Source organism: Poecilia reticulata, chromosome 12, assembly GCF_904066995.2.
Source record: "Poecilia reticulata chromosome 12, P_reticulata-male-v2, whole genome shotgun sequence".
Taxonomy (NCBI): domain Eukaryota; kingdom Metazoa; phylum Chordata; class Actinopteri; order Cyprinodontiformes; family Poeciliidae; genus Poecilia; species Poecilia reticulata.
In genome coordinates, this window is record NC_088841.1 from 17,835,160 (window position 1) to 17,853,784 (window position 18,625).

The following is an 18,625-nucleotide window of genomic DNA, read 5'->3' on the forward strand; positions in this document are numbered from 1 at the left end:
GTGAGGTTTTCATTTTGTGCTTGCCTTAGTTTTCATTTACAGTGTCCCTATGCAGCCTGGAAAAGTTTGGAATTTGGTTTCAGTGTTTTCCAGGCCTGGATAAGTGTGGGAAAATATCTTTTATTCTTTTCTTCCTTCCTTTTGTCATCCCGTCCTCCTATATTTACATTTCTTTCTTGCTCATATATGTTCTTATACTTTCCTTGTCCTTCTTTCATTCAATCTTCTTTCTATCCTTTTTCCTTACTATTCCTCCCTTATTTTACTCTATATTTTAAAATGAGCACAAAGAACTGAAAACTGTTGAGTTTACTTTAAAATGTTTGCAAAACATGGAGTAACCCTCCATTTAAGCACCTGTAGAAAAACATGGGTAAAAGATGCAACAAATAACAGATATATTTACATTCAAACATGGTTAATTAAATGATTCAAAATGAAAAAGTTGTTAGTTTTCAGTTAAAATCCCAGTTTTAACCTGTTAACTGCAGTTTGATTTTCTTAAAATGTGTTATTTTAGTTGCTTCCATGATTAGTAGAGATTTTTAAAGTAATTTTTTTATTACATTTGTATAATCTCACAATAATTTCACATTTATTGGCACTCCTAATATTCCTACAAAATAATCAAATATGTAAAGCTTTTTACTTTGAGTGTCTCTTTTGAGTTTAGAAGTTTTTAGAAATTTCTAATTGAAAATCTAGTACATTCTGTTTCCCTTTTGAATAAATATATTTCACTCTTGCCAACAGGCTTGGCGTGTGGCTATATTTACCCTCCTTCCCTGGGCTGGGAAAGAGGGTAAAAATCTTCAAGCCCCACTGTTGGAGTAAAGAAAACCATTTTCAAAAACTATTTCCGACAGTATCAGGCACTGAATTAAAAACAACAAAAAACAAGCTGAACCAGACAAACGGAAAACTTCCAACACTGATTTATTTTGCATTTCATTCCGTGTCAAATCCTGCAGTTTCTGCTCCTCACAGTCTTCTCTTTCTGGTTCTAGGGGGATGCATTCAGTATTTGTCGTACTGTTACTGCACAAATAACACTTAGAAACAACTGTGGAAGCAACAAATTAAAAAAATGGACCCTACAAGTTTCTCTTGGTTTATTTTATTTTATTGTGGAGCTGTATGTTGATGGGGAGGGGATGAGTCAGTCTCCCTTCCCCATTGAGCCACATGCCAAGGGCCATTTAAAGCCTTTTGTGCTGGTGGACAGTGGAAAGAAGGCGGCCCACTGGCCCTCGATCAAAACCTGGGTGGGGTGGAGGTGGAGAGCATGTGAAGGTGGGTGTCAAAGACAGGAGGGTCGTTGGGGAGAATAATCAAAAAGCCGTCAGGCCTGTTTGTGGGGGATGACTGTGCTGCTCAACAGGAGGGACAGATTCAGGAATCCAAGTGTCGGTATTTTATCAGATCAGGAGCAAAATGAAAGCTGGAGTCTTTGTCACAATTCCTGGAATTGCAAGAAAGACTGAAAATGTAGTATTTTGATGTGCTTTGTGGGTAATCTTCACCTAAATTATACATGTTAGCTGTTGGTAATCATTACTTTTGCAGTAATGTCCAGAAACAAGAAAACTTAAACTATGTGGGCCCAAAGAAGCGCCAATTAAGTATCGGTAAAGAACATTGCAAAAGATGAATGACGTGAAGGTAACTAAGTGCAGAGAAGTTAAATCAAACTTCCTGTTTGCTTGAGATATCATGTTGGTAAAATTCAAAACAGGAGCTTTTTCTTAGGCAAAATGAGAAAGAGAGTTGGACATCTTCTTGATCCTGCAATAACATAAACTTGTTATAGGAACTTTTAGACAGGTTTCCCTAGTCAGTTACAGTTGGGGAAAATTCATTTCCCAAATTTTACGGCAGCAGTCTTATCAGAAAGGCACAACTGAATCTCAAATTTAATAAAACAATCAGGGACGAGGCTTATCTGCAGCACAGGGAGGTCATCACACTTGATAACTCAATAAAAAGCGAGCGGGAGATGAACTAGATCAATATATGTCTTGTCACCACGCTTCCTTTTCATCACTCACTTTCCCCTCTCTGCTACGGCCTGGATCAGCCCTGTAAGCCGAGGTCACCTAAAACACACATTTAAACACAAGATCTGAGACATCTGTGGGGGTTTCTGGCTAAATACTGACCCTCCCCACCTCACTGTACCGAGCTATTCAGCAGTCGTCCCCTTCCCCCCTCTTTTGGACTCCCTGAGATGAGTGCTCTGTAGACCCCCTTTCTCTCCCTCTCAAACCCAGCCTGAAGTCTGCTATCTCTCTTGCTGTTTTCCTTTTGCATGACAATTATCCTCCCAAGTCCATGGCCCAGGACAATGCTTGTAAGAATGGAGTTTGATGTCTTTTAAGCCATTGACTCTGTGGTTGTGGTCTTACAGAGGATCTCTAGTCATGATTACTGATCCTCAGTGTAAACTGATATCAGAAAATTCAGCATGTCACTAATTGCAGCATTCAATTAGTGACATGCTGAATTTTCTACTGAATTTTCTACCATTTATAACATATAAATATATGAGATTGGGGATGGGAGGGGACAAAACATTTTGCATGCTTTTTAAAATTAGTTTCCCAATAAAACCTGTCAAGTGTGACAGACATTTGTATTCAGCCCAAACTGAGTAAACACTTTGAGGAACAACCTTTTGCTCCAGTTACAGCTGCACTCTCTTGAAACATGTCTCTACCAGCTTTGCACATCTAAAGACTGAAAATTGGATCCATTCCTGGCTCAAACCCAGAACGGATGGAGAGAATCTGTCAAAAACTATTTTAACGTTGTTCATATAAATATGTTTTGATTGAAACCATTCCACTGAGTTTATGGTTGTTATCCATGGCCTGCACCCCATTTTAAAATCTGCAGACTCAAATCTGCCTTTGATCTGTCTATCTTACTATCAACCTTGAAGAAAAAGATTCTCTCTCCGCAAGATGCTTCCATCACCATGTTGTTGAAGTTCATTCAGTTTTTGTCTCTGTGCACCATCCAGGTCCGTTAACCAGCTTCAGGACTCTCCCAAACCAAACACACAAGCTCTAAAATAACTTCATTTATTTTCATGTAGCTGAGGAGAATTGAAAGGAGGTAGTTTTGAGGCAACATAACAGGACAACTGTAGAAGGAAACCTCCTCGAGGCTGCAAAATATTCCAGCGGGGCAGACTTAACCATAAAAATCCAAATGCCTAAATAAAGGAGTTGAAAATAAAGATATGACAACTAAAAAGAAGACAGAGAAGGAACATTTTCAAACTGTCTCTTGCATTGATCAGAATGGGACAGAGATTTAAAGAGGAGTAACAAAAGCAAATGAGGTGGATTAGCAGTGCTTACCAAAAACTGATGGTGTCATTAAAGATTTGTAGCTGTGAAATATTGTCTATGCTGCCCACAAGTTGTGTGGTTAGCATATCAGGACAGTCATACGAGTTTCATACAGAAAGCGTCTCTCCAGTCGGAGGTATCTTCAGGTTGGTTGTAAGACTGACTGCTAACGAGATCTGTCCGGCCCTCAGAAACAGTCTTTGAAGATGATTGGATTAGTTTTGACAACATTCCATTTTCCTTTGTCATAAAAAAAAAGTTTTTAATTGAATTAAGTTGAATTGAGTAACGGGGTGGCTCAAATCAAACCACAATATTGTAGTAGACTGACCTAGTCAAATACTTCTACAAAGTGTGAATCTGTAGCTAAGATTTGTTTTTAACACGGTATCATCTTCCTTCTACTTCAACATGATGCATTGCTTTGGATTAGTCTGAATTCTATTAGTCATAGAATGTGCAAAGCGCTTCATTTGGGGGATCAACAAAGGCTTACGTTTTTTTTTTCTTAACCATTTCATGCATGAATTATGATCCCTTGTCAGTTTTTTTTTCTTTAGATTTTTTTAAGGCATAAAAAAGGTAGTAAAAACATTTTTGTAAAAAAAAAAAGTTTTATTTTACTTTTTTTTAGGTGATCAATTGTAATTTTATCCAAATACAAAGTTATTTGAAAAATCCATCAGTAGTATTGTTCTTTAGGGGTTATCTGATGTCACAATATTTTTCTTTTTACCTGCAAGAGTGGAAGGAGGGACAGGGTCGGTTGGCATGCATTTTTTTGTCTGTCGGCCATATTGGATTTAACAAAACTAATTTCTTGCATTTGCAGCTGTCGGCCAGTAGTTGATGGTGTATTTTATGATGCATTAGTGTCCACTTCAATGGTCTGTGTGCATTTATAACATAAAAATCCACAAGAAGCACAAGGAAATGGCTTTTAAATAGCTAACCACTATACTGACCACTGTGCATGAAAGGGTTAATTTCTTAGCACTGTTTCATTTGGACTTTCACATTCCACAGCCACACATCACTTCTTTAAAAGCCACAGTGAAATGTAAAAATGCGGAATTTTATCCCACATGCATCAAGCTCCAGACTCACGTACTGTCACCAGGAGACATTCCGGACAGTGGGGTTATTGCACCTGTAGACATCTTGGTTCTCAGACCAGTTTTGGAGCTTTAGGCCAAATAACACCGATACCACGTACAGAACCAGGGCGAAACTGCTGGCTTGAGTTTGTTTCAGATGACCGAGCGCGCGTGTGTGCGTGTGTGTGTTTGTGTGTGTGCGTGTATGTGTGAGAAAGAGAGCGAGAGAGGTGATCGGTGTGGGGTGGAATCAAAGGGTTGAGACTTATTGTTCTAATGTGAAAAGGAGCTAATGGTCGACCATCGAAACTCGGGATCTGAAATCAACGGGGTGCCCGGGGGCCACGAAGCACAATGGCTTCCCCCCCTCCTTCCCCGCAGTGCGTCTTCCTGCCGCAATCTGCGGCCAATGGCTCGCGCTGGGGGGAGCACCATCTGCAGCGATGGTCCGGCCATCCAGGCCCCTGACTGAGCACCGATCCAAGGTGAATAATACCTCACCTGAACGAACAACCCATCCATTGGCCTACCACATTACCAATGCAACGACTAAAATATCGATTGGAGTTTAAGGGAAATATTTTGGTCTTCAAAAAATGAGACCAATAGTTATTGCAAATTGTAATGCAAATTCCCACTGCAGTTTGCATGAAACACATTCATAAAAATGATTCATCCAATTTAAAACAAACCTAACAAAGCAACATCCTCCTAAATTAATGGCCTAAGTAATGCTTCTTTTTTGTTGTTGTTGTCGTCAAAAGTGATTTTTCTTTTCGTCTTCTGGAAAGAAAGAGGTGGCGATTGTTGTTTTCCTTTTCTTCTTTCTTTCAATCTTTTTTTTCCCCCCAAAAAAAATATTTTCGGCAAAAATACGTCTTAAGCCATTATTTCAGGAGGTTGACGATGAGTGAAATGTGTTCATGGGCCACAGCTTTGAATGTTAACATCCTACCTAGAGAGTCACCAAAATGTGCCATTGTTTGTTTCTAATTAAATATGTCCACGAGTAATTAAGTTAGCATGTTTGATAACTGTTCCAGCTTAGGCCCACAGGGTTATCTTTTTTTAATAGATTAATGCAGAGCAAAGCGAAGTATTTTCATAAGGATTATAATATCAAAGCCATTTCCTTAAGAAAGCATAATTTAAACAACTATAGCTTTATAATTCATGAATGAGGAGAACAGTATGGTGTTACAGTATGTATTTATAGTGGAGGTGACCCGTGTCTGCTTAGCATTGTAAATCCGCTTATTTCCCCCCTTATTTCGGCTGCATCAACTATGTTTCGCCTTAGTGCAGCTTAGACTTGCTTCAGTTTCGCAAAAATTGCGAAGATTCTGTGGAAAATGAACCCCAAAGTTTCCAAAAGACACGCCCACTTCTCTGCGCAAGAATCAAGGTCATTCACGAATGTCCCATCAGCTGTGCGTAATTGTCCGCACCAGCCAATGGGCGTACAGTAGGCCGATCTCCATCTCCCGCAGCTGTGATAAGTAAAACCCGTGGAGCCACCGCAAGGAACGAACATTTGAGTTGAGAGGTGGTTGTGAACACAGGGGTCTAAGGGAGGAGGCCAGAGAGTGACGACGATGTAATCGTTTAGGAAACTGATGCCTTCTTAACACGTTTCTGTCGCCTTAGATTGTTCTTTTCTTTCTTTTTTTTAAGATTAAATCAGATGGGCAGCTTTCAATCGAGCCATTTCTAACTTTTTGAAAATTATTTATATAATTTGAGTTACTTGTAAGCAAGATTTTACACTCCCAGGAAGATGTCTGACAGATCGCAGACCCCGGAGATCCAAAGTCGACCTTATGACTTCAGCCGGGCTGGCGCTTGCAACACTCAGGTTTTGGGTCAGGAAGGCATGGGCAACTCTTCGTGCTTCCAGCTTCCTCACCCGGTTTTTCACGACCCGAGTCTGCTTTACAGCAAGCCAGCCTACGGAGGGATCACACCCGCGCCAACCCAAACGTATTTCCCGTTTCCACACGTCGCCGGTGACTACAGAGGATCCGATCTGCAGGCTGGGGACTTTGGGCAACCAAAGCATTGGTATCCCTTCGCTGCATCCGAGTACACTGGCCAGGTACCCGGCGTGATTGCGGCCACCCAGCCAATAAACGGGAGCCCCCCGATAGCCGAGACTCGGGAGCAAATCAGATTGCCCGAGATCAAGACTGAGAAGGACACTGGAAATGATTATCCGACCGAAATGAAGGTTCAACAGTATCCGATTCCTGCACCTTCCACAAGCATGACCCATGGAGTCTTCTACCCACCGACTTGGAACCCCTCCTTCTGGCCCGGGGTCACTCACATCACCCAACCAGGAAGCAATAATCAAAACCCCTCAGCGTCCTCGACATCGTCCCCGTCAACGTCTCCTTCACCTCCAAGCAATGGGACCCAGGGAAACGCGTTTTTCAGCGCAAACGCGAACCAGGCTCCGTCAGAGCCCCAGGCACAGAACACGGCTCCCAACACGCGGAGCAGCGGATCCTCAAGTGGGGGTTGCAGCGACTCTGAAGAGGTAAGTTGAGATGCGCCATGACTGTCTTTTAAATTTAAAACCCAAAATGAATGTTTACTCGGACTAATGCAATCTAAAAATGTTCCCGTTCTCAGGAGAACCTCACCACTGCCGAACTGGAGCAATTTTCCAAAGAGTTGAAACACAAACGGATAACTTTGGGGTTCACTCAGGCAGATGTTGGCCTAGCTCTTGGTAACCTTTACGGTAGGCTTCCATGATTTTGTTTTTCTCCAGAATTTAATTACTGTATGATGCATGTTTATCTTAGAGACTTGACAAACTTCATATCTTGGTTAGAAACTCAAAACTTTCCTAGAAAAAAAGTTACATTTGTCTTTGTCAATGTAGGCAAAATGTTCAGCCAGACAACCATTTGCCGCTTTGAGGCTCTGCAGCTGAGCTTAAAGAACATGTGCAAGCTGAAGCCCCTTCTGCAGAGATGGCTGGATGAGGCAGAAACTTCGGAAAATCCTCAGGAGGTAAGTACAGCTTGCAGCATCTGCCAACTAGTTTGCAAGAAAACAAAAGCTGCATCCATGGCTTGATGGAGCTGGTCTTTTCAGGCCTACAGTAGTTAAACGTCCTGCTGAGCAAACGTGAATCAAAGCCATCTGCTCTTGTGATGCGCCACCTAGTGGGGAACCCATCTGGTTAGTGGTCACATGAATCCTGAAGTGAATCCAGTTGAATTCCAGTCCTGGAGAGCTGCTGTCCTATTTTGTTTTGGGTGTATTGGTGAAGGGATGTATCCTGAAATGGTGTAAGCTAGCTGGAGTAAAAACCTTTCAGGCTTTAATTTTTCAAATACAGTTGTAATTAATGTTATAATTATTTATTTTTTTTCCCCCCAGATGTACAAGATTGAGCGAGTGTTTGTCGACACCAGAAAGAGAAAGCGGAGGACCAGTCTGGAGGGAGCGGTCCGGTCTGCGTTGGAGGCCTACTTTATCAAATGTCCCAAGCCCAACACTCAAGAAATAACACAAATCTCAGATGATCTGGGCCTGGAAAGAGATGTAAGTGTATCCAGATGTCGGTAACCTTTTAATTCATGTTTTCTGGAGTTGGCAGGTTGTGTTTTTGATGATTTGCTGTGTGTGGCAGGTGGTGCGTGTTTGGTTCTGCAATCGAAGACAGAAGGGGAAGCGTCTGGCCCTGCCGCTGGACGAGGAGTGTGAAGGCCAGTACTATGAGCAGAACCCTTCACCGTTGAACATGGCCCCTAACCCTGTCCAAGGCCAAGCCTACCCATCCTCCAGCTACCCCGGAGCACCTCCTCCAACCCTCTACATGCCCCCGCTTCACCGAGCGGATGTTCTGAAACATGCTCTGCACTCTGGATTGGTTGGTCACCTGACTGGTTAAACTGGTGGGTAGTCTCCCTGCCAGACTACAGTTTTCTTCAAGCATCCATCTACACCCAACCTGAGCTGAAAATGGGATATGATTCCATATTGACTTGATGTGAAATGAGGCAAATGTCAAGTGGGAGAGGGCTGTTTCTTTTTGACTATTAAAAAAACAGAAAAAAAAGACTAGGCCTTAATCAGCGTTTGTAAATCGGTGCCTTTCTTTTCTTGTCTTGTGGATATTTTAAACCGTCAGTGTTTTGCAGATTTGTACTTTGTTTTCTGATATGGAGGTAAAGTTATAAGGTTAGACTTTTAATACTGCTGAACCCCAGAGTAGGCTTGACCACAAATGATTCAGTCATGTCTATTTGTGCAATACTTTATCGGAAACTGAAAGCTGTTGGTAACATTAAACTTGGATTTTTTGTTTTTTAATTATTATTTGCACAAACTTGTAATCATCACTATCGCCAGCCATAAAAAAAAATGGGTTTATGGTTGCATGCATTGTAATTTAAAATCAAGATTTTAGAAGTGAAAATGGGAGTGTTTCATGAGTATTGGCTGCTAAATTTCTTTTTTCTTTTTTTTAACAAGTTTCTTATTGTAACTTCTTTGTGTGATTTTTAGAGTTCTGTATGCTGTGGTTTGACATCCAGTTCAAGTTAAATTGCTGGGTTTTCTTCTTTTTTTTTTCTTTTTTTTTTTTTTTTTTTACTTCAGCTGAAACATTTAAAGAAAATGTTCTTAAGCATGTGCATCAAGTCCTTGAGTGCTGTTAAACACGTTAAAGTAAAGTCTGATTTGTTTTGAATCTTATTTCCCTTTGTGTCGTGTTGACCTGAAGATCTGACATCAGTGCATTTGTAACGTTTACTCTAGCTGTTAGCTGTTTTAATGTGAAATTAGTAAAATCAACAAAGAATTCTAATATATTGTGGCAGGGAGATGATGATCTGAAAAAGCCTCCCAAGAAATTTGCATGTGCTTAAAAGTCAAGCTGCTGTTATGTTTTTCTTTTTTTTATGTTTGAACATGCAATGAATTGTCTTTAACTTCCAGTAAATTTTTTCTCATATCAAAAACCTGTTTCGTTTTGTTACTTTAAAAAAAAAAATCCTTTAATGCATATTAAAACGTGGGGGAAAAGGTGAAATTTCAAGCAGCTTCCTAAATGCTTGCATGGGAGTAAGTTTGGGGTGACAGTTAAATGGGTTTTAAAGACTGGTCTGGTTTTTTTGGCTTGGATTCCAATTGGTAATGGTTTTGAAGTGTGTGTTAGGAGATGGTTTTACCTCAAATTATTCAGTTGTGCATATTTGTGCAATACTTTATCAGAAACCAAAAGCTGTTGGCAAAATTTCTTTTCCTTTTTTTTTTTTCTCCACACAAACTTAATCTTTAGTTTACGTGGAAGCATCTAACTTATGAGAACAATTTATTCCAAAGCTGTGCTTTCTTAAGATGTTGCAAAATTAAATTAATTGCAAAATACACACAGTAATGAGCTGTGCTTTTATAAATGCAGCAGTAAATGTTTTTCTTAAAGTACAAACAGATGTGGAAATTCTGCACTTGTACTGCAGTCATAATGGTGATGCCAAAGATTTAACATGCACATTTTTTTTTCTTGGGTTTTGATAATGTGACAGTGAGATCAATGTAAAATGACCTCTAAAGTAGATATCTATACACAACACATTTTCTTTTCTATGGGTGCTAATAGATAAACCTTTAAAAAGGAATTTCCAGATACTGGCCACTCAGTCTAAGTGCAAAAATATGTTTTCAAACAGACGACCAGAACTTTATTTTAACCTGAAAATACAATTGATTATCAGCTTACAACAAACACAGTTAATTTGTAGTATTCTTGTTTTTATGTTGGTAGAAAATATTATTTAACCTTCTGTCCATTAAAGTGGACATTGTGTATTAATAGCTGTGTTCTCTGACTGTAATTTATTTTTAAAAAAGGATGATGGGTGTTGAATATCCATCCATTTTTTTCATCCATCTTCTTTACACCCTTGTCCCTTAGCGGAGTCGGGAGGGTTGCTGGTGCCTATCTTCGGCTAACGTTCCAGGTGAGAGGCGGGGTCACCCTGGACAGGTCACCAGTCTGTCGCAGGGCAACACAGAGACAAACAGGACAAACAACCATGCACACACACACTCACACCTAGGGAGAATTTAGAGAGACCAATTAACCTGACAGTTATGTTTTTGTTCTGTGGGAGGAAGCCGGAGCCGGGTGTTGAACATGTATGCTAAAATTAAAAAACAAGACTTTTTTTTAATTTTATTTTTTGCATTTGCATCCACAGATCAGACTGAAATGATGGATAAGAAACAAAATTCAAGTTTAACATGATTTCATCCAGTTTGGCTGGTGCAAGATGTAAAGTCTTGTAAATAAAATGGGCACACTTGAATGCTCAATTTCTTTTAAAATGTAGATTTTGAGTATTCCTGAGTACTGAGGCAATATTGGAAGGAACATTTCTTTCTCGTACATTTTTAAGGCTTTGAAAGAATATTCTATTGGTTTTTCTGTTAAGTTTGCAGTCGACAAACTGGCGAAACAGTATTCAATTTGAAAGTAGAACAATCATGGAGTGGATAAACATTGTGGCTACATTTTCTGAAAAGTATCTGATTTGGTTAGATTTTGGAAGGACGACTTTTGTGCATGACCTTAATTTTTGATGTTTTAAATGAGCAGTTAGTGCCTCACCTGCAGTGTGCAACTCTTTGGAGCTGCTACTGCTGCCATGTTTGTATTCTTTTATTTTCTTTCTTTCTTCCTTTTTTTATTTTACCACATTCACATGCTGCTTATTTGACCACATTCACATGCTGCATTCACACGTGCTAGATACCACAGCCCCATGCAGCTGTTAGTTCTACTTGATAATTTCTTCAAAAACAGATTATTAAATTAACTGATTAAAGTTAGTTTCTAAGCTTGCCAGGAATTGACACAAAAAAGATAAAAACACAGCCACATACCTAAGTACACTTTGTCAACAAATACTAGTAATTTTACTACTTTTCACTGGAAGTTTACCTTAGAGTTAGGTGTCCTAGGGGCGTGAGAAACTACAGAAAGCAAGTTCCTCATGGTAAAGACTTAGCAAAAGAAGACCACAAGCCGTGACATTCTAACTGCTCTGGTTTCTATGTCATTTCCATCTACTGAAAACTAAATGCTCAGTGGTGATCATTGAATAAATAAAATAATTAATGCAATCTGTTGGGAAAACTTTTGAAATTAGTTTATCATTTATATTTTCAGTACCTGCAATCAAGTTCATGTCATTTAGTTTGTTGCTGTACAAAAGTAGGTAAGCGACGACAGAGACTCTAACCACATTATTGTGTGAGAGCTTGAGCTTGATGTCTCACCACAGTCATAGTCTAGCCCGGTTTTTGTCTTCCGTGTTCAGTATGCAAACTGATAGTTTTTGAGAAGATTCAACATCCATTAGTAATCTAAATGGAATAAACATTAATCCCATTTAGTGCCGTTACCTGTCTCTGTTAATAATTGAACCATTTACAGACTCATCACTGGGCTATATTAACACAAGAGTGAATAACTGTCTCGACCGATAAATGTGTAGTGTCACTTCTGGTAACCAGACTCTGTGATTATATTTAGGCTTTTCTACTTCTTGCCAGATTAACTAAAAGTCTCTTCTGACATAACAATGTAGACAATGGTGAAAAATGTGTGCAAACGTCTTTTCTTTGTTAAGGACTTATTGGTGATTTTTTGGTAAAGACTTTAAAATTTTCTAAAAAGTGAAAGATGGCAAAATTAATGTGTTCACCCCTAAAACAGTGTAAAAAACAATGGTCTAGCTAACCATTGTTAGCTAGACAATAGTTAGCTAACAATGGTTAGCTAACCATTGTTAGCTAACCATTGTTAGCTAACAAAAAGTTGTGAAAAAGTTTTTTCACAACTTTATTTTCCACAAAAAAGTTGTGAAAAAAGTTTCTCAACTTTTTTCAAAGAAAAAAGTTGTGAAACCTTTTTGTTTATCAGCTTATCAGTTTATTGTGACTTGGTTGCGGGTTGATAATAACAATGGAAAAGTACAAAGATTAAAGAGGAAAAGAAACTTATGATTCAAATATTTGTTCAGTCCCAACTAACCAACAAAAGAAATAACAAATGAAAATTCATGGTCTATATCCTTTCTTGTCCCAGGCCTCTAGATCTGAATAAACTTTGTGCTGAGGTAAACTGTTGTACTGTAAACATATCTTGCACAGCATTTCCCTCCAGTCCCCATGAACTTTCACCTTCCAGTGTTTTTTCCAGTTAAAATATTCCTCATATCGCTTCTTGTCCTTTGCAAGTCTTTGAAGATACTTCCCCAGTTCCTGTACTGATGAAAACTCATCAACATGGATAAAAGAATGTTCTGGAGCCACAGCTTTGTAGTCACTTATTGGGGGTCCTAGCACCACGGGTACTGCCCCTCCTTTGTAAGCATTCAGCCAAAGCTTCTCAGTCACATAATCTTTTGCCAGAGAGTTCTCAAAAGCCAAATAAAAGTAGCAGCGAGAGATTGTTGGTAAGAGGTCTTCAGAGGAGAGCGGCATTTCACTCCAACGTCCATAAACCTTCACAGGAACCGTGGCACTGAGCTCTTCGTAAACTTGGGTTCTTCTGTGGTGGTTCCTGTAGTTGCTGACCACCCAGCAGACCAAAGAGGTCTTATTTATATGGCTGTCCTCCACCAGGTTACTTTCAGTCTTCAAAGGCAGCAGCTCACCATAAGGTATGGTCACATCAGCGTCTCTCCTGTAGGAAATGGTCATGTTGAAGATATTTCCAAACTTCTGTAAGTTTCCGTTGTGAGCAGGAGACTCCAGTGACATCCAGGCCCATCTCTGGCCTTGTGGACGTGGGAGTTCGATTGGAAGCTGCTGGCTTCCCTGTATCAGTTCTCTGTTGTGGAACACCACAACATGAGCTGAGGGGAACAAGGAGCGCTGATCCACCAGTGCACAGTTTGGTATTTTGTACAGATCCCAGCACACATTTCCCTTAAGGTTTAATGTGTTGCCAAAAGGCCAGTACCAGATGAGAATGGTTACATTCCAACTGCCTCTTGAATAACTGAAGTAGGATAATTGAATTCCTTTGGGTAATCCACAATACAAGATAAGAAGCAAAGCCACAATGGTGCAGAAGATGATACCATTCTTGATGGATCTGACCTCCATCTTTTTAGCACGGTCAGTTTCCTGTTATGAAAAACAATACCAGTATTAGATCTGAAGTGTGCCATGCATCTTGCACTTTTTAAAAATCAAATTACATCCACAAACTACAATGCTTTTGGCAGAATCTGAGACAAACACAAACTATTTAATACACATGCTTTTCAAAAATTTTGAACAATAACAATCTGAACTGGGCTGTCAGTATTTGTATTCAGCCTTTCTGATTTAGAACTACATATATCATTCACTCCATGATACTCTCTTCCTAAAAAAATGTATGTATCATGTTAAATTATTCCTTCTTCAGAAACATATCTGGAGTTTTTCTTAGAATTTTTCATGAATATTTGAGAAATCCTGAAAGGTGCATTTCCACTGGCATGTTGTGTACTAACCGGTTAATGTTTGGTACAGTTGTACCACAGTTAATAAGCTTTTCCTTTACATGGTCTGGTACTCAGCATTATGGGCAGGATGTGAGTGAGCAGCAGCTGTGGTCACCTCTCTGCTGGGGTTTGCAGTGACACTCAGTAATAGAGAACATCGAGGTTCTGGAGTATATATAAGGAAATATAAGATTCACATCTCATGCTAGTATTATGTAGTGCCGGTGTTTCACACTGTGTATCGCATAAAATTCACATAAAAAACATTGCCATTTTAACATGACAAAATGTTAAAATGTTCATAGTCAGTAACCATGAATACGCTTTGCATGGCAATGTGTATACTTTACACAACACACTGCAATTCTTAATCATTTTCTAAATCTGCAAGATGAGTTTAATTCACCAGTCTGTCCAGCTAAATACAATATAATATACATAAACATGAAGCCTAGAGAAGGCTTACATTTGAATTAAATTCGTAACACTTATTCGGCTCCTGTCTAATCACTGCAAACTGCTGCAGAAAAGCAGTAGTTAGAATATATGATCAAAAGACCCTAAAAAGACTCTCAAAGTAAAAACAGAAATATGCGTAAGCTATGTGAAAAGTGAGACCTCATAAATAACTCCTACCTGTGTGGATTGTTGATTCCTCATCTTGTGAAGATCCTTTCACCTTTAGACGATGTGTGAAAAGTGCCAAAGTGACAAGTGCAGTAGGAGGAAATGAGTCACAGCCAGACACAAAACTGAGCCAGAGGAGTAAATTGTCTTAAATGTTTAAAAAATGTCCTGCATGAGACACTTTCACATAGCTCAAAAGTTTTCTGTTTGTCTGTGAATGAGTTTTGCCATATACTTAAACAAGCTAAGTAATAATTGTTCTATTCTTACTGATACACATAAAGAGTTGCTTCTAATACTGTAGTTCTCACATTTTCCCTTCTGTGTACCATCCAGCTCCTTTTACCAGTTCCGGGATCCGACCAAAACCCCTCAGTGTTGTTACCTTGAGAAATAATGAGATTTGGTTAAGTATAAAACAGGCTTTAGTACCAGAAATCTTCAAATGTTACAAGTTGCCCAAATGGAGCAGATACAGAGGGACATTCAGGGTCCAGCACTCAGATTCACCTTCACCTTCGCTACAATGAAGCAATCTGTGCTTCATCTGGTTTCCTTCATTTGCTTCATTGTAGCGAAGCAAAGATGCAAGTTCTGCTTTTATTCGTCTCCTCGTTCTGTGCCCTCACTAGAGGGTAGTGTTAAAAAGTTTCATTTTGTTTTTGTGTGACTGTTGCCAGTCTTATGTGCTATGTGTGCATGTAAACACATAAGAGATAGAGGAAAGACACATAATCATTTTATCCATAACAGCACAAAACCAAACCAAACCCAAAGACACTTGTAAAAAATTAACACTGTTGGGTGTCTCACTACAGCCTTAGAGACTACAGAAAAAACTGTTTCAGCAAGCAATGTGGTATAAAGCTAATCTTGAAATTGCTGTGTGGCTCTTTGCAGTGATGACGAGTTTCATTTAGCTCTTGAAGCTGAACTGGTTTTGCCACCCCTGCCCTAGGGTCATACCACAGCATTTGAATGACATACTTATCTTCATCAGTTTTACTGACTTGTCAAAATCCCAAACAGCATCAGATATACACTCTGCCATCACCATTTTTAAGTATCCATTAAAGGTCATTTTTATAAAACACTGTGTCAGTTTTTGTACCAGATGTAACATGTGAAAATCTGTTTTATGACCTGAAACAAAATCTGTGGGAGAGCAAATACTTTTTCACAGCACCACAAGATTTGCTGGTTTGGTCTACTTTCTTGCACAGGGAACTTCTTATGAACAAATTCTCACCCCCTCCTTACTGCAGACTGTGCAACAACCTGTGCACTGGATGTCTGCTCCTCCTCCAGCGTTACCAAAGAGGGTCTGGCCAGGTCTGTTAGTTTTGGTCGACAGACATGTAGGTTGCAAACTATGACATAATCCTTCTTCTTTGGATGATAGATAGATCAGTGCTTAGTTAAATTAAGAAGGAGAGGGTGCTCAGAAATGGGTTTGACTAAGGCTTCTGCATGAGTCTTTAAAAAATGTGTCAATATCCTGATCATGTTCTGATCACCTTGAAGTTCATAGTTATAATGTGAGACCATTTCAAAAAGGCTCTTACACATGGCCAGGTGAAATGAATTGGATTCAAGTAGCTGAAATAAGATTTCTTGGTAGGGCTTGGAGATGGACGGTAACAGAGGGTGAGGAGCTCTGTTATCGTTTTGGAACTGGTCATACTTGAAGTGATGGGGAGCCCATCTTTTTCTGAAAGTCACAAAGCACCTCTCGACTTTATGCATCCATGGATTTCAATAGAAGTTCCAGCTAGATCAGCAAAATGGAGAGAAGAAAAACCACCTGACTGCCTGTTGTTGCCTGCTACAACATTTAACTAAGTAAAACAAGGGTTTTGAATATAATAGAAACTATAACTTATGATACTGTGAGCTAAAACTGGTATGAAAATACATGCTTGTCTTTTTAAATAGTGGATCTTCACAAGTTTTCAGTTGATTTTACACCTGGTTTGCTTTGTCTCAATATAATTTTCAATAAAGCAGCAAATGAATGGAAACAGAAGAAGCCTTTGACTTCAAATCGATTAGCTCCACCTGCTGGCGGGAAAAGAGATAGTAGTTTGTAACATCTTTTTCCCACATCACCAAGACTGTATCATAATATATATTTGTTCTCTTTTTATATACCTTCTTCTAAACAGCACAACTTTATTATTATTAATAGTTATTTTAGTTATTTCCCCCCTAACTCAGCACAATTTCTAGTCAACCACACCAGGACTTTTGCAGAAACGGGTTTCAATACTTTCAAAAATAAAGGAACATGTCAGCAAAAAAAAAAACTTAAAAACTTTCACTTTCAGTGTTGAGCAAGTTGTAGCCTCATTAGAATGAGTAAAAACACATGTAGTGACAGCCAAAGTGCCACACAACATATGAATCGTTAGTTAATTTATTTATATAATTGCAAATTAATTTAGCAAGTAAATAAAAAAAATATATGTGTGGTTTCAGTCAATTAACTTTTCTACTAATTCATTTAACAATTAAAATTAAACTAAACAAACCCACATTTTAAAACATATGTGTAAATTTCTCCCGTCCATCCAATATGCTATTATACCTGGTGGAGTTGCGAGGGGTCCTGGTGTCTCTGTCCAGAGGCGGGGTAAACCCTGGACAGGTTGCCAGTCCATTGCAGGGCGTGTGCAAAATTCATTATTTGAAATTGGACTGGAAACCACATCCAATATCTTATTATCTCTTTCATTATCATGGTCCCTGAGCCGCAGTGTGTCATAAAATATTGCTGTAGCTGGTCAAAACTAACAAATACAATCTGGCAAATGACAATATTATCTAAAAATTAAGCTCATAGTGTGTTGCAATTATGAAACAATGATAGGAAATAATTTAAAAAAGCATATGTGTTGTAAATGTAATAAATATTTATCAATATTTCTTTAGTCAGTTATCTGTACATTTCTTTTGCATTTGAGTTAATTAATAGCTAATTAAAATAAATGAATGCCTAATTTTATTAATCAAATTATGGTTCTATGAACTTTAACACTTCTGCATGTTTTTGTATCAGGACAGATAAAAATGCCAACATTCTGCTGACAATTTGCATTCATATATGATGCACGTGAAGCCCTCTGATTCTGGTGGTCAAATTTAGCTGCTGCGCCCCTTTTCATGCCAGCTGCATTCAAACGAGACCAGCCCATGCTGGGTTCATTTTCCATCAGTGGTGCTTTTATGCACAACTCTGAAGATGCTTTAAAGTCTCTTTTTACAGTTGTACTTACTGTCAAAGGCTTCCTCCCTTTGGTATTGTCACTACGAATGTTTAGTTAGTTAAGTGACTTCTGCTTTGTGTGAGCAACTGTTCTGTTTTATAATTTAGTGTTGCTTTCATGGTTATGACAGTGGTGTAATTCTTTAAGCTTTCCCATCATTTATTCTAGTCAGGTTGAGTAAGAGTCAGATCAGCTTAAGAGTTGAAAAATAGATGCTGGTTTATCTTGGGTGTGGTTTGCCTTTGATTACTGATTGTTGTTGTCTTATTTTATCTGCAGCTTCCGCTCTCTTTCCTGGTACCTCTTTGATGTCAGCATAACTTCTTCTTGAAGAAATTTATATGTTTTTATTTAGCATATTGTAATTTGAACTCATTTGGGACAGAAATCAAAATGAGTGAAACTGCTACAATAGTTAGCATAGCTATAGCACGATTAGAGCTTTCGCTCTTCTGCAATAATGGTTTTATTGTTAGTTCCCAATAACCAACTAATATCTTCTTTGACTTACCCATTTTATGCATAATACATATATAATGCTACTAAATTAATTAAAAATGATCTTTTTCATTTCTCTCACATTTAGAAATAATTATGGTGATCCTGACTAACCTAGAACTTTTTTCATCCAATTCAATGTCAGACACTAGGAAAAAAGAAAGAGTTAATGTTTTATACAGTACGTGAACATACAAATATTCACATACTGGACCAAGAGAAAATGATTTACATTGACAGACTGCAAAGTTTTACGC

General features: G+C 38.7%; 2 protein-coding genes across 2 annotated transcripts; one reads left to right on the forward strand and one right to left on the reverse strand.

Annotated features, from left to right (window-relative positions):
• The first annotated feature begins 108 nt into the window (after window positions 1–108).
• Window positions 109–9,432, forward strand: pou5f3 (POU domain, class 5, transcription factor 3). The gene is made up of 5 exons (XM_008423973.3): window positions 109–6,992; window positions 7,088–7,199; window positions 7,344–7,474; window positions 7,847–8,011; window positions 8,100–9,432. The coding sequence occupies exons 1-5, from the start codon at window positions 6,231–6,233 to the stop codon at window positions 8,358–8,360; spliced, it is 1,431 nt and encodes a 476-aa protein (XP_008422195.1). The 5' UTR covers window positions 109–6,230; the 3' UTR covers window positions 8,361–9,432.
• Window positions 9,433–9,508: 76 nt separating this feature from the next.
• On the reverse strand, window positions 9,509–16,431 carry LOC145554147 (alpha-(1,3)-fucosyltransferase 7-like). Its single transcript, XM_081613567.1, has 2 exons — window positions 14,614–16,431; window positions 9,509–13,612 (listed from the first exon to the last, which is right to left on the reverse strand). Exons 1-2 carry the CDS (start codon window positions 14,635–14,637, stop codon window positions 12,539–12,541), a joined length of 1,098 nt encoding a protein of 365 aa, XP_081469693.1. The 5' UTR covers window positions 14,638–16,431; the 3' UTR covers window positions 9,509–12,538.
• Between the last annotated feature and the right edge of the window lie 2,194 nt (window positions 16,432–18,625).